The sequence below is a fragment of the Drosophila nasuta genome, chromosome 3, assembly GCF_023558535.2.
Source record: "Drosophila nasuta strain 15112-1781.00 chromosome 3, ASM2355853v1, whole genome shotgun sequence".
NCBI classification, from domain to species: Eukaryota; Metazoa; Arthropoda; class Insecta; order Diptera; family Drosophilidae; genus Drosophila; species Drosophila nasuta.
In genome coordinates, this window is record NC_083457.1 from 6,704,663 (window position 1) to 6,721,695 (window position 17,033).

Genomic DNA, 17,033 nt, shown 5'->3' on the forward strand with positions numbered 1-17,033 from the left:
ACAAACAAACAAGCCGAGAGCGGCGAGAATGAGAGTGAGAGAACAAAAACGAGAGAGCGAGCGCTGTTGACGTCGACGTCGCTGTCTGTGCAGACGCAGACCATGACGTTTGCTGCCGACGACGCTACTGCTGCTGTCGCTGCTGCTGCTGCTGCGTCGGCAGTGACCGTGTCCTCGCCAACGCCAACGCCAGTCGCCATCGCCAGTCGCTTGCGAAAGCGTAAAGTAAACAGACAAGCGTCGTCCGAGCAGCAGAAGCGCGCCGAAGTTTGAAAACGTCGCCAACGACAACCACAACACAGCAGCAGCAGCAACAACAAGCCGGAACAGCAGCAGCAACTCCGCTGGCAGTAAAAGTGACGCAGCTGCTGGCAGCGACGCAAACAGCGCCGCCTTTAATCGGTTGCCCGACTGCCAGCTGCCTGGCTCTGGCTGGCTGCTGCCTGCTTGCCACATCCTTTGACGCCGCATGCAGTCAGTTAATTTCTGACCACAGCGGCAAACGCGTTGCGTGCGCTCTGACTGAATTGTCTCTCGTTTATCTCTGTGTGTATATTGTTGCCCCTTTTGGTAATCGAACTGAAACTGAATGTACGAACTGTGTAATCTTTGGCGGCATTTAACGCGCGTCGTAAACGCAATGTGAAATTTTTACAATCTCGACTGGTCACGTGAAATATGAGTGTTGTCGGGGTTATGCGGCAAATGTTGCAAGTGGCATATGGCAGCTGCCTCGTGCAACTCGTGCGGAAAGCGAGAGCCAAATAAACTGGCAATGTGACAGCCAAAAAAAAGTACCCTAAAAAAAGAGAAAATACACAAAAGTTATACAAAAGATAAATGAAATAGAAGGCTACTAAAACCAAGTGCAAAACTGTCGCCAAAAGTTAAAAGAGAAGAGCACAATGCGGCACATTGTGTGTATGTGTGTGTGTCATAGTGTGTGGGCATATTAAATGAGATTAAATTGAAACAGAATTGGCAATTAATCAATTCACAAACGACTCAATCAATTAACAACAATTACCGCAGCAAAATAAGTGAATTATTTAGAAAACATTTCAATTACACTTAAATCAATAAAGATATATTTAAATACCAAGAAAAAGTGAACAAGTTAAGCATACGCCGCGTGGGCTTGTCAAGTGAGAATATGGGAGAATTAAATTAAACATTGTTCAAATTGATTTACATATGCAAAACAATTGAAAGCAATTGAGTTTAAAAATAAAAACACCAACAACAAAAACCATAACAAACATCAGCGGCAGAGGCAGCAGCGAGACAACAAAATGCCGGCATCAAGTGGATTATATCGCATCAAGCACGGGCGTGTCCTTCGCACTCTGCAAAAAACCTCGGCATTCATTTTTATAGCATACATTGCGGCATGCAGCACTTGCGGTAAATATGACACGTCCTCAAACTCCTTTCTGTGTCTCAATAAATCGAAAAATAAAACCAACAAATGCCACAAGAAACTCAACAGCGAAAAAAAACTTCTCTGTACAATTTATATTCATGACAATTATGACATATCAAATTTTCATTGCGGTTTCCCATTGTCCCACGAGCGGGAAATGCATACGGATAATTAAATTCCGAATGATTCGCCAAAACTGTCAAAGGCACGCATTCTGCTGAATGATAAAACTAATTTAATCGGTATAAATATGTTTTTTTGTCTCACTAGAATGCATAAACTTAAAACGAGTTGCTTTTAGTTTTAAACATGTTTAGTAACAATTTAACTTAGAAAGATAAACAGTAATCAAATAAGGGTCAAATGATTAATTAAAAATCACATTGCTTTTAGGTTATTTAGCGTTTTCTTTCATTCGCCTTTCGTCGTTAATTTAAAGTTCATTTGTATCAGTCTGTGTCTGGCTTAATGTTTTCTTGAGCTTTACTTCTCCAGCTGCTGCTTATTCTTTCAACAGCTTAGCTCGCTAACTGATTCCTACTCGATGCTTCTGGCTGCTCTTGAGTTGTTCTTTTCTTCATCTGGATTGTAGCAGTTCGCTTTGATTTTTTTTTATTGTTGCTTTGTTTGTTTAGTCGGAAACCTTTGAATAGTTCATGCACTACCAAGGCAGACAGTAGAAGCTCTTTCTTCACTGAAGTAATTGAAATGCATTGCACATTCTTCTGCAATCATAATGAATTTTATATATGAAGGCATTCACGCCTTAGCTGTCAGTGGAACAGAGAATGTTGCTAATCGAAAATAGTTAATATAATGCATATTTGCACGTTGAATAAACTCGTTTTTGTTGAGGTACTTGCAGTAAAAAAGCAAACTAAAGCAATGTGAGGTAGGGCATCGTAAATGTGTTGTATTTTATTGGCAATGTCGCTTACTGACAGGTCAACGATGGCGCGGAAATCGTGCATCACTTGTCAGTGACTGACAGAGCAACAACGGCAACAACATGAAAAAGACAAAGCACAACATGAACAACTACAAAACGAACAAGAATGCGAACACTTGTCTGCAGGGCAAACTGTATGCTGCTGCTGCTGCTCCAGAGCCGCGCCGCCGTCGCTGCTGTTGGCAATTTGTCAAGCAATCAACAAAGCCAGAAATTGCCCTCAGCTTATGCGCAGAGGGGGCGTGGCAACGAGGGCGAGAGACTACGGATAAGGGATGAGGGACGAGCGATGAGGTGTAGAATAGCCCCAAGGTGGCAGCGCTTGAGCTATGCGAATGTTTGTTGCCAAATCATTGAAACAAATAAAAGCAAAGTATAGAAAACAAAAAGAACGAGCAAAACCGATCAAAGAACTGACATCAGTATTTGTGTTAGTGTGTCTGTGTTGCGTGTGTGTGTGGTTTTTGCTGGCCCTCAGAATAACTGGAGCACTTGGGTTTGGCGTTGGCGCATCTACTACTCGTTGAGCGCTGAGCTTTCTCTCACTCTATGTATGTGTGTGTGTGTGTGTGTGGCACATTTGTGCGTGCAACACAACACGACACACAGTCAACGTCGCCGTTGCCGTCGACGCCCTTGCCGTACTCCCTTGGGCCACAAAACGGTCTGTAAAATCGTCAAATAAACCGACCCAGTTGCTGGCCCTGGAGCTGTGCACTTCTGGCACATCTAGCACATCCATTGTTGCATGTTATGCCAACTTATGTAGCCTGCTTCTCTTTTTTTTTTGGGCTCACACACACAATCTCACTTCAACTGTCACTGTCAATGTTGTAATGAAAAATTCACTGAGCAACAAAAAACAAAAACGAGAGAAAAAAAAGAAATATATATGAAAGAATAAAACTGCATAGAGGCGCACAATAACAAAGCAAACAAGGGCTTACTTTTTAAATAAAAACAATTTTGTGCCATGTTCATTGCTTTTTCTCTTTCTGTTTCTCTTTCTGTTTCTGCTACTGCCGTATTCTTTCGTGTTTCTCGTTTTTATTCTTCATTTTTTCGTATTCAGAGCACATTAATATTTAGCTAGCGAACATGCTCACAAATCAATATTTATGCATGTCACACAGCTTTGGGGAATTGAAGGACAACAAGAAACAACTGAGCATACCCCTCATATTTTCTCATTTAAATGCATTTGCATTCAGCTCCAAATCTGCAGCAGATCAATGCAAACATTCACCTGATTTCGATGCGACAACTGCAAAATGTATAAATGCTATAAATAAATATCTGCACACAAAAATAAAAATACTGAAAATTGTCATAGAGCATGCAAGATAGAGTTTTAATTTATACCCTGGCAAACTGTTTACAAAATATGCTTATTTATATATGAAATGTGATATCCAAATACATTTTTATTTAGTATTTAAAACAACTTTGTAGTTTTTATTTAATTTGAGTGTGATTTTTTTAATGTTATGCACTTTATTGTGCCTTTTAAATATTCAGCTTGTTAAATTCTTGCATATATAAATTTTCTTTTTTATGTTTAATAATAGCTTTTAACATATTTCGTATTTTTTACTATAGGCGCGAAATTCCCATAAATTAAATAATTTATAAAAGCTGTTTGTAAAACACATCTATGCTTTTTTAACCTTAACCTTTCATCCGAACCAGGAAGTCGATTAACCCGCTTCAACTGTCTTAGTATGATTACATTTTAAATTTCGAATTTATTGTTTTCATACTAAAGATTGTAGCTAAACTGGCAAATAAAAAAGCAAAGAAGATATTTTATATAATTTGTATTGCTTATCCTTTTTTTCTTCATAGAACGGTCGATTAACCGGATTAAACTGATTTTTAAATGGCATTAATGGTTTTATTTAAACATGTCATAATTAAATAATTGTCATAAATATAATTGTTTTAATACTGAATATTTAAGCTAAGTAATAGGAAAATAAAAATGCGAATAAATTAAATAAAAATATTACATAATTTTATATTTACTGCACGAATAATTTATAACAATGTAATATAGCAGGTACTTGCCTCGTCTATCATATCCCACGCTAAAATGTGTATATAGACAATTACCTAAGCGACAGTCACAGGTGTTGTGGCAGCTACGTGCAGACATTTTGATACATTGACAGCAGCTTGGCGTCAATATGCAACCTGCATAACATGCAGATAAACAAATCCTCTCGCTGTCTCCCTTTCAATGTCTGTCACTGCGAACGTGTGGTAAACTGTCAAAAAAAGGTTGGAATGAAAAAAGCAGACAAAATCCTCTATTTGATGTATGTAACATATACGTATCTATATGTGTGTGAACAACGATTAGTTTGTTCAATTTGGTGGGGAAAATGCAGCTAATTGGGCACGTGAAAAGGCTGCAGCGCAAATCGAGCCCATTTGATTGGCCTGCTCCGCTGCAATGTGTTGCTAATTGCCAAGATCGAGTGTGCCCTTGGGGCGGATACTTAATGTACGCGAAGGCTGCGAATTTAATTGAAACTGTCAAATAAATGGGGGAGAAAAGAAGCAATTGCGTAAGAGTATTAACTGCACAGCATAGGGGGAATGCCACACACATGCTCACTGGTTGCACGTACTTCAATATTTCTTCATCTCAAGCGTAATAATTTTAAATAAACTCAAGTCCGCCTGTCAGCGATGCATTCAGGTAATGGTTACTGCAAAAGGGGGCGACCAAAGCGGTTGGGGTTAAGCCCTTGCACGGGTCAAGGCCTACAAGCAGAGCAAAGCAAAGAGTAAAGAGAGAGCAGAGCAGGGTGAAGCAGCTCAGAGCAGAGCATACTGAAGCAGAGCACACATAACTTACGAGCACGCTCACTTACAACCGATATGCGCGTTGGCAAGCATAATTTAATAGCAACATACCCACGCACACACACTCACACACACACACACACAGTTGCATTCACTGTTGGCAACTGCAACAGAGCCATAAAGTTCACCTGTTACAAATGCAACGACACGTGGGCGTCGCTGCCGACCATGACAGCCATAATAATCAGCACAAAAACTAATGGTCGCACACACACATATACGCGGAGCACACACACACTCATCACCTTCTCCACATGTGTGTGCTGGATGTGTCTTCGAGCTGAGCCTGCACTTTGGCATGCATTTTGCTGGCGCTGAAAGCACGTAAATTCAACATAATTCAGCATCGAGCGGCGCAGGCGAAAACGAAGGCGACGCCGCTATTTTGGGTGAAATCTGAATTGTGGGATGCGAATGCGGATGATGCGAGTAGTGGAAACGGGATTGGGATTGAGATTGAGATTGCGGATACGTTCATGTGCCATAAAAGTATATTATAAGCTTACAATTCACGCAGCGCAAACGCAAGTCTTTAATGCACGCTCGATTTGCAAAGGTATTCGCTGTTAAACATTCTTGTCTGCCTCTTTGATCCTTGCAAATATTTGCGCGAGAATTATTAACATAAATTGTTGATACATTGCCTACGAGTTCAAGTCAAACTTTAATGTACATTTTCAACAAGAATTAAATGCTAAATACCTTTAAAAGGATTTGTGATTAAAGGTAGAAGTTGAATTAAAAGTTAAAATCATGCAAATTTATTGACAAGTAAAGAGAAATTGTCCAAATTTAATGAACATTTTAAACTTAAATTAATGGCTGAATACATTTCACAGATTTTATATTAAAGGTAGCCAGGCATTTGTCAAATTACCTAAAATAGAAAGAATTTAAAATGCAAAATAAAAGATAGTCATCTTAGCTTAATAACGATTATTTCAGAGAGTACGTATGATCGACTGCTATCTATTTTAATTAAATCAAAATAGAATGAAAATATACCAGAAATATTATTAATATACCGAAATGAGCGAAATTAAATAGAGCAGTATTATTTTCAAAATATATCAGTACTCATATCTGTCACCGCTCTACCCCATAATTAGCTGGTATAAAAATATGGTCTATAAATAAATATGTATAATGGGTTGGTTGATGTTAAAATTGAAGACGAAATAAAATCATGCAAATTTATGAACAAGCAAAGCTTTGTCTATTTTTATTATAACACAGCTGAAAGTATTAAGACAACTTTCTGCAGCATGTTTTCCAATTTATAACTGATCTTATTAAGAATATGATGGCACAAGTATTAAGTGCTAAGTCGCTTAGTTGGCGATGCATTTCTTGCTATTTCTTCCCACTCTCGACTTGAGAATGTCGTCGAATTTATTTTGGTTGGCTTCAGCAGCGAGAACTGAACTTTTGTGGTTTTTTGTTCGTTCGTTCTTTTGGTTTCGTTTTTTTTTTTTTTTTTTTCTTTTACGAATCATGCAAATCCATTAAAGACAAGTAAAGAGTCAACTTACCTGCCTGACAGGCACTTCAACTTTGCCTGCTTATCGTATATGCAAATGATTTTCTGATTTACCTAACATCCTGCCAGTTACAGAGAGCAGAGCAGAGCGTCTATTTCGTTGTCGTCTTCGTCGTCCACTTTTGTACTTCGAGACTTCTTTCTTTCTTCTGCTTTTTTGCGAGTTTGCGAGTATTTTTTTTTTTTGGGTCAAACTTTCAGTCGAACCGCCAAAGTTGCGCATCATCGCTGATGTGGATGTTGATGATGATGGTGATGATGATGACGACGGTGATGATGATGAAGATGCTGTGCATAGTAGTTAAATGGGTTTGGCCAAAAACCCTTTTGGACTCTAACGAGCTGTTGTTGTGCGGACAACTTTGACAAGTGGCTAGTCCCAGCCCCATTCAACTCTCGGCGATACGCTGTAATTATCAGAGACGAAAGGGTTTGACTGGCTTGAGTGAAACTTCTTCTGCCTCTCTCTGGGGAATGTCACTTTATTTGCGCAATTAATTTGCCTGAAATGCGCGCCTGATTTCATTTGCTCGCCTCTGTGTGTGTGTGTGTTTGAGTGTGTTTCATGTCACTTTTGACATGATGTTGTTGTTACGTAGTTCTTGTTGTTGTTGCGTTTGCTTAAAGTTAAATGCAGAGACAGGACAGGCGGCAAACTGAAAGAAAATCCCGCTGACACAATTTCATTACGAAAGTTGTCAGCGCTAAAATAAAAACGAAAAACGAAAAACGGGAACGGAAAAACGAAACGGAACGAAACGAAGACGAAGACGATGACGAGGAGGATGTAGCTGAAACAGAATTTGCCTATCATTTGTCTCAACGTGGCGCGGCAGCAACTCGAAACTCGGGGAAAGTCGAGCTCTGTGGCAGCTCACAACTTGCAACACGCAACTGGCAACTGGCAACTCGCAACTGGTTACTGGCAAGTCGCAGCTTACAGCTCGAGCAGCTCGCAGAAATTGAAACTTTTCAAAAGCAATTGCTTGAATTTCAAGTAAAAACTTTCTGGTTTTGCTTTTTTCTTTTCGCTAACTTTATTTTTTGTTAGAGACGCACACACACGCATATATTTTTGGAGCTTGTTGTGCGAGTGTGTGTGTGCGTATACTAAGTAATTGCGAGCTGTAGCAACTGGAGCAAACTGTCTGCGTTTTAAATGCCAACGAGCACATTGACGCCAAAATGCAAAGCTAAAAGCCAAATGGCGTCAGCAAATGCTCTCGCTGGCTGACGTATCCTTATAAGCAGCAGCAGCAGCAGCAGTGGAAGTCATCAGGATAACGTATTGCATGCGTTGCAACAACAACAAATTCCGAAATTGAAATTATGTTGCATGCAACCAAAGCTCTGCCAAAGACATATGCGTTACACTTTGTCTTCCAGCCTGCTGTCGGCGTATACGAATGAATTTGCTTTGCCTCTCCACACACATTCCATTCAGCGCACACCCCGTCGTATACTTGTTGTACTAAGCATATACTATAGTAGTATACTCCTAGTTGTTTTCGCCCAAACTTCTGACTGTGTGGATTAAACGACTTCAAGAGTTTGCCACAGTTTTCTTGGTAGCAAGTTTTCGACATACTTATGGCTTGACAATTAAGTTTTAAACACATCATGGAACGCTGGTGAAACACATTCATTTAGTTTCTGCTTTGAAATAAACTATTTAATGGAACTGGGAATATGCATTAATTAAGGATATGCATCTTGCTGATCACATTGATTAAATATATTGTTATAGAAAATTGTGTTTAGATGGGATCATAACAAGATAAGGGACTCGCTTGCTTTAGCTTTTGCCAACGTTAATAATTCCTTTAATTTATTTGTTATAAGTTAAATTTAATTTGTAGACTTTAAACACACTTCACACGATGCTACCGTAGCTTTGATTCTTGTATTGCTATTTATTACCCACTATCTTATAGTAGTTTATCATTCCCTCTCTTCGCTTTAATAAACTTCTATATTTGTTACATGCGTTTTTACTTTCCTATTATTTTACTTCTCGTTGACTTCTGTTTTTAATTTTTCAGTAATTTTTATCTCATATCTTCTTTAGCTTTAGCATAATTTTTCTACATTTCTACTCCACACGCTTCGCACATTGAGGGGATGCCACTGTAACCACGACTGCACAATATTCACTTTTCGTTTAGTTTGAATTCAACTAATTTTACCCCTTCTATGTCTGTATCACTTTCCCCAAAACATTTTGATCTTTTTGACACTTTTTCTACTTTTTGGTTTCGAATAATTTTTTACCCTCCTATTTCATATGCCGGACATTGAGTCGACGCTACTGTAACCAATATTGTTAAGTATAACTCTCACTTTAGCTCTCAAATTCATGCGATTTATGATTTTTGCGCGGTTAATGCATTTTACGGGGTCTCTTGTAGTCATATATTTTGTTTACTATTCTTTTCATTCTTCCATTATCTTCCATTTCTGAAAACACTTTGATCTTTCTACTTTTTTTCTTTTTGGCTCTGCATAATTTCTTTCACTCCTATTCCATATATCGGACATTAAGTGGACGCTACTATAACTACGACTGTTTAGAACAACAGTCACTTTGGTTTTCAGTTTCCAATAGACATAAATTTAATTTATGCGATTAAAGATTTCTGCGCGCTCAATGCATTTCACGGAGTATCCCGGGGCCGTATCCTTGGCCAGTGAACTGCGAAAAACTGCTGGTAAGGCTCACCTTGGGATTGTGCCTTAAGTAACTGTAACTCACGGCTGTCTTGTCTGTCTAAAGCTCCCTGCTTAGCAGTCCTTTAATGCGCCTTTTCGGCAACGCCCCATATCAAACGAAGCGCGCTTTACACATAAAGCCGGATTATGGTTTTAAGTGTAATTACAATTTACATGGCTTCCATTCGCTACCCGCTGCCTCGAGGTTCCGGTTCCTCACTGCCTCTGTTCCAGCCATCTTACCTTCCTTCGGTTCCCCAACAGAGGCAACGAAATCAGAATCATAAGAGCAGATGGGGAGTGGTTTATATATGGCCCAACAACTGAAGCTTGTATTAAAAACTTAAACACAAAATGATAAGCGCCTGCCAGTACACATTACCTCAGTGTTTCCCACTTTGTTGCTGCCTCTCCCCTCTCTGCCCTTTCTGTTGTAAGTGAATAAAAAACCGCCAGCCGGTTTCACGGTCGTAATTAGAAACTTTTTAGTTGGCAGCGCACAAAAGTTAGACATGACTTTTGAGGCATTAGCGAACGCGGCGGCCATTTTCGCGCCATGATGCGGTAATTAATTTTCTACCAGCGTTTTTTTCCAGCCCTCCAACCTTCCTCTTTTTTTGTGTACCTTACATTGTGGCAGGGGCAGCAGTTGCTACATAACATTGCTCTGGACACTGTGGCCTCAGCTGTAGGAATAGTTTTCAAGGTTACCACGCCACTTAATATTCATGTCGAGGCATTCTGCGCAGCATTCGGATCATAATGATCTGAACTCGGTAGGTTTATTGAAATTTGGCTCTTAAATTTGCAGCGAGGAATTTGAAGCAATAGAGATATGTGGGGAAAAACATTAGGAATATGAATAGATACATACATAGGTACTCTGTTAGTAGCAAGGAAGCTTGAAACATTCTGAAAACAAAAATAAGTGAGTGACTATAGAAAAATGTTTTTTTAAAAAAAATGTATCTTAAAGAATATGATCAATTGAAAAAAATTCTGTGTAATAACAAGATTTAAAAAGAAAGAATAAGAGAGTGATTTCTGTAAATTGTATTTAAAAATTCCAATTTTAAAATACAATTTTCCATATTATTTTATAAAATTATACACAAAACATAGAATAATTAAGTGACATTTGGAAAAGTTTTTGAAACTAGAATTTCAATGTTAAAAGAAGGTTTTCATTTTGAAAGTAAAAATGTTAATCAAAAAAACAAGACTATTAAAGATTGTCAGAAAATAAAATAAGAGAAAGAAAACCTCTCAAGGCAGTTATATTCCCCAATTAGATGAAGCGATGAAAATCGATATAGTTCTCACCAAGTAATGGATTTGTGGGAGTTAATGAAATTTAATATAGCTGCGTTTACTTATTCAGCCTAGTTCTAAATGAGCTATAAAAACAATCGATATGAAGCTGTCGAAAACATTTCTCAATTTGTGGAGTTTGCAACATTTACGCTCTGATCTCTGACTTTGCCAAATTTGCATTAATTTGAACAAAAAATCCGGTCAAGCGAAAAATTAATTAATTCATTTTAATTGCGCAGCGCAGCTTGCATTTTTTCTGTTTTTTTATGTTTATTGATTAATTCGTTCATTTTATGAACATTTCTCTTAATTTTTTTTTGTGTATTTGTGTGCAAGCAAAAGCCGCAACTTTGGCATGATTTGAATGTTGTTTTGTGCGGTTTATGCGCTTGTCTTTGGAATTAAATTTGAAATTTATAGTCAATGCGATACGCGGGCTACACATTTAATGGCCTAAGCACAAAGAGAGAGGGGAGAAGGAGACACACGCATATGCATGCTAGGCTTTACTTAATTACCGTTGATAATTTACACTTGGGCTGGGAAAGGGGTTTCGCTTTAACTTTTGGCCCATTTGCTGGCTGCACATTTGGCAGCCTCTCTGTGTGTTTGTGCTCTACATAAATTAAAGTTTAAAGCGCAGTAAATTTGACTCCCCCAACTACCCACACTACTCACACTCCTCCGTCTTTCTCAGCCCACTTCTAAACATGGCAGTTGCCATACGACAACGAGAACGACGCCCACGCAGAAATTGTAACTAAAAAGCAAATTCAGTTGCTTGCCTTAAGGGCGCATATATATTTAAGTGTGTGTACGAGAATGTGTGTGTATGTATGTGAGTAGACCTTGCGTAACAATTTGGATTACAGTTGAAGTAGTTGACAGTTGAGAGAAGAGGCTGTAGAGAGAGCTTAGCGTGGTGGGAAGTGCGCGCGGAGCGTGTGACAAGCTAATTTATGAAAATTGCTCTCGAAATTATTGGCAAGGCATGGCAAGGGGTGTTTGCAACTGGCACTCGCTCTGCGGTCGGATTACTGACTGACCGACTAACCGACTAACCAACTGACAAACAAACAGAGACAGACGGACGGACGAAGTGACGCAATTGAAGTGTCGACTTCTGTGATAATGAGCCGAAAACGTATTGAAACTCGCTGGCGCCCAGAAGTATGCAAATATTTGTGTGCTCGGCCCGCTCAAGTGAAAGTGCGGAAAGTGGGGAGGAAAGTGGAAAAGTGGCAAGTGGAAAATAGAAAGTGGAAAGTGCCCAACAAGTGTAATTTATGGCCGACTGCTTAAATTTCAGAGTAGCGCAACGGAACTCAACGCTCACAAAAAAACTAAGGGAAAACCGCAAATTATAAATATATATAGATGTATATATATGGAGAGTATAAATGCGTATATGGCACATAAAGCATGCCAGATAAATTTAGTCTGGCAGCCGACTAAGCAAAAAAAAAAGCAAGAGCCAAACAGAAAAAACTGCGAACGAAGAATGGGAAAGAAAAGTGGCGTATTTCTTTGGCTGCCTTCTTATTTGTTGCCTTTAATCTTTGGACTAAGGCAGTTGACAGAGGGAGCAGCGGGCAGGGGGCAGGCCAGAAATTTACGCGATTTCAGTTTCAGCGCACAAAAGACTTGAGCGCAACTCAAGGACAACAAATGATAACGGTTAACACACAGCAGAGCCAGCAGCAAGCAGCAGCAATGCCTAATGATACTGTCAACAAAAGCCAAAAGGGTGTTCAGCAGGGGGAAGTGGAGGGTAAGAAGTTCGTAGCGGGGTCGTTGGCAGAAAAAAAAATACAGAAAACACAGAAAAAAAATATATAACTTGGCAAAGCGAAAAGACAACAGCAAACGGCAGCGGCAACGAAGAATATGATGATGACAGCAAAGACTCTGTTCTGTGACTCTGCGAGACTGTGCCACAGAGCAAACTTGCTACATGTCGCACTCTCTGCGACTCTCGCGCTTTGCAACTGCGACAACAAAATTTTGCCATTAGATACTGTAAGCAAGCATGTATTGTAAAAGTATATCTGCTTGCCTGCGGTGGCAAGCGCAGGGGCACAAGGGGGCAAGTGATGCGACAGACACCGCATAAGACAAACACGCGATGAGACAGCAGCCAGAATTTGCCACAGCAAAAGGCAGTTTCTTTCCAGCGCACTATGGTCCCAAATCCCGATTTGGTGGCATAAAATCGAATATTGCATCTATCGAGCTGAAACTTGGCATACTTCATTAATAGACCACTCTAAATATTTAAGCAAACTTTCAAGCAAGTTTGACCACGCCTACTCCAATGCCCATATAGACATCATGACGTATACGTGATATTTTATTTAAATTTTTTTTTTTTTTTTTATTAATTGCTCTCTTTTTTGTCGTCACTCAGTGTACATTCATCTATTTGACCAAATACAAGTTCAACCAGTGCGGAAGAGTGGCGCCCGCTGTCCATCCACACGTCCAGCAACGTGGCGTGACAGAATTCAAGCACATCTAAATAATTAAAGCATCGGAAAAGCCGCAAAAAGCCGCAAACCAAACTATTATTAAAATTTAATATAAAGTGTCTACTATTGTTTAACATACATTAAACAACGCACAAATACGCAGAACACCTTTTTTTCCTCTACAGAAGACGAACACTTTTGTCAGCTTTTTGATTTCCTTGGACAACACAAACAGTACAAATATATAACGTTAAACAAATTACCACACAAACTGTGTTTATTATTCGTAATTTACATACCTCCAACTTCAATATCCATTTTAAATAATAGAAAAATATTGTTTAGTTTATATTTGCCAAGCGCTCAAAGTTATTAAAAATATCCCGCCAATTTTGTCACAAAAATCAGCTGCTCAATCACCTGACTTTAAACATCTGTAAAAATTGCAAGGTTGCATTTTTGACAAAAATATTTATTGATACTTTCTATCTAGGGTATCTAGTTTAAATATATAAAAAAAAAATTCAGATTTTCTTCCATGAAATTTTGGACTTTATGCCACCAAATCGGGATTTGGGACCATAGTGCAGCGCCTCAGTTGCCTCAGTATCTCATTCGAATATAGGCGAGGCGAGTCGAGTGGAGTCAAGTCGAGTACTCACTCGCATACCCACAATCCGCATTCATTTTGCCTTCCCCAACTGCTTTGCATTTATTCACTTGACTTTGCTTTAACAATGAGGTAACTCCCCCGTCTCCATCTCTATGTGTGCATGTGTGTGTAGGTAGGTATGTGTGTGTGCGTTTTGTGTGTGTTGCGTATATTTCACATACCGCATAGATTGAATATTTCCTGCCTCAGACGCAGATTTGCCAGCATATCGCGAAAATATAAGCAAACATTATTTTGAAAAAGCTTGCACGACTGCAGCATACCCAGCACAAATTATAATTGTCCTGAAATATGTTGGATAGATGTCACTGAGCTATAATACTTAGATAAAAAGAGCACTTATATATTTTCTATTGTTTAAATTGCTTCGATTATTAAATCATAGATGCTAAGAATAAATTGGAAAACGAACAAGATTTATTAATGTTTCAATAATTATTATATAAAAATAAATCATCCTGTGATAATTTATCTCAATAATCTATTAATAAATGATATAAAAATAGATCATCCTGGGATAATTTATCTCAATAATCTATTAATAAATGATATATTAGCTTAAAGTAAATTGGGAAATGAATACAGCCGAAAATTTTTGTATTTCATAATCACATTCCTAATTTTATTTAAATTTAAAAATATTTAAAATATTCAAGTAGAGCACAAAATTGTTTATTCCAATATATAATATTACAAAATATTCTAAATTGGGCACTGAATGCCTCTTATTTGTCACTAATTCAGCCTAGCCTGTTCAAGTTCATTTTAATATGCAGGGTATCATAAACGTCATGTTGAAATGTTTGTGTCAGCCACATGCCTTTCATTCATTTCATTCATTTTTGCAATGTTGCCCGCAAAAATTTATGCTTTTTGCGTAGATATCATGGCTAAAATGTCTCTGTCTATGACTATGTCTATGTCGCTGTCTGTATCTGTGTGTGTATGCATGAATGTGGGTGCCGACGTGGGCGTGGGCGTGGCATTGGTACGCAAATAGAATTGCAAACAAGTAAATCTTAAATAAAATTAATTTCCAATGCGCCAGCTTTATGTTTATGCTTAACAATTTTGGTTGTAGTCTGCCCTACTCTTCTTCCCCTTTTCTGTCTTTCTCTTTCTCTCCGTCTCTCTCTCTCTCGGTGTCTCACACTCTGTATGTGTTTGTGAGAATGTCCTTTGCTGCTGTTAAAAACTCAAAAGTGGAAAAGTTTGTTGCTTAACTCAGTTAAGTCCAAACTTGGCATTATTATTATACCCGCTGGCTTTTTCGCTTGATTCTTGTAATGCAATGCTTCTTCCCTCTCCTCCTGCTCTTCTCTTTCCTTTTGGGAATGAGTGATGATGGCACGAGGCATGTGGCAAGCACTGTGGATACAACAATCGTAGACGTATTTAGTCATGATTTTTCTTCTTTTTTTTTGTCGTGGCTAATAAACTGATTTATTGATCGGGAATTGCTGTTGTGCGCAGCGAAACGTATAAATTACTCTTAGCATTTGTGACAGGCATTCATTAGGCATTTTGTGACTTAATTATCATAATTCATTATGAATGCCTTTGGCAAATCAATAAATTTATGACAGCGAGAGCGGGAATCCCAGTCCTGCGGCTCTTTCCCATTCTTCTTCTGCTTATCACTTAGTCAATGATAATAATTTCTTGAAATTGCTTTGGCTAATTTGGCGAATGCAGAGAGAGAGGGAAAACGAAAAAAAAGAGAAAAAATGGCAGCCAATGGTGGAGCGGGAATTGCGGATATTGTGTGTTGTCGAGTGGGGATTTTGTGGAGGCAATAATAATGCCACAAACGCTTACTTGATGAAGCCCGCCACAACACAATAGCAATAGCAATAGCAATACAAGAAGCAACAGCAATTCACGTTTCACCAAATGCAATGAAGTCACCTGCTTCCAATAGCATAGAGAGCATAGTTTCAAGCCGCAAAACGACCAAAATCCAGCTGAGTCTTTCAATGCGAACCAAAACTCACGCACTGAGCAGATAGAGAAAGGTAATGGCAGTAAAACAGAGAGATATACAGAAAGAGAGAGAGGGAGTTATGTGTGTGTGTGTGTGTGTATATTTGGCAAGTGGAAATGTGGAAATGTTTGCATTGGCCTTGCCTTGACTTGCTGCGAATCAAAGAGCACCGCGGGCGCACTTTCTGATGAGTTTCTCTGGTAGACTGACTGGACTTGGCACTCCACTGCACACTGCACTTTATTCCGCACTGCACTCGCCACAAAATGTAAAGCATACATTTCAGCGTTGTGTCCTTGCTGCATGTGGCACCGAAGTAGAAGTTGCACCAAATTGATTACTGCAACGGAAACTTGTGCAATTAACTTGTCTGCGAAAAGGTTTACCTTTAACCGTCTAAGCAAAATGTTGTCCAGTCACGAATGCGCAAAATACACACAAAACACAACATCACGTCAGGCCCAATCATGGCTCAATCATTGGGCTAACAAACATAATGGACGGAAGTCATGCAAAGTGCACTGGCGCCAGTTGCTGTTTGTTGTTTGCTGCAAAAATTAAAGTCAATTTGTTTAAGATAATAAGCGCCAAGGCAAGTACAACAAGAAAACAAGAGGTGGAGCATGAGAAATAACTGCAATTGCATGTGAAAGCAAGTTTAGCAACTAAATCCACAGACGACTAACTTATATTACGCACGAGTCAAAAAGTTTCTGTGAATGCAGTCAGCCAATGTTGCTTTTGCTTTTGCTTTGCTTTTGCTTTTGCTACTCCTAAAATTGGCTACTTGTGCTGCCTGTTGCTAAACTCCAGGTGCACACACACCTCGCCCCCTGAAGGCAGCGAAAGTGTGTGTGTGTTTGTTAGATTGAACTGCCAATCAGCAACACAATTTTAACCACAGAAAAAATTGCTTAATTTTAAACAAAGATACTTCTCTCTTTTTCACATTCACATTGCATTGCACAAAACACACACAAATTTTGTGGTTTGAAATTCTTCAGGTCCACATAGAGAGAGAGAGATTCAGATTTTGAAGCCAAAAAAACAATTGTGGCCTGCTGAGACCTCAAGTTGTGAACTCGCACTATAATTGAATTCC

The 17,033-nt window shown here is 38.9% G+C and overlaps 1 protein-coding gene and 1 long non-coding RNA gene across 4 annotated transcripts in view; one reads left to right on the plus strand and one right to left on the minus strand.

The window, feature by feature from the left end:
• The first annotated feature begins 224 nt into the window (after window positions 1–224).
• Window positions 225–17,033, plus strand: part of LOC132791560 (uncharacterized) — a 43,806-nt gene continuing 26,997 nt past the window's right edge. For all 3 annotated transcript variants that reach the window (XR_009632911.1, XM_060800525.1, XM_060800524.1), the window contains exon 1: window positions 225–1,404. Coding sequence is in view for 2 of the 3 variants with exons in the window: in XM_060800525.1 (XP_060656508.1) it covers window positions 1,293–1,404 (112 nt within the window). In the remaining variant the exon portion in view is untranslated. The remainder of the gene's footprint in view (window positions 1,405–17,033) is intronic.
• Window positions 13,199–13,619, minus strand: LOC132791561 (uncharacterized). The gene is made up of 3 exons (XR_009632912.1): window positions 13,574–13,619; window positions 13,414–13,491; window positions 13,199–13,320 (listed from the first exon to the last, which is right to left on the minus strand). It is a non-coding gene; the product is annotated as an uncharacterized LOC132791561 (long non-coding RNA).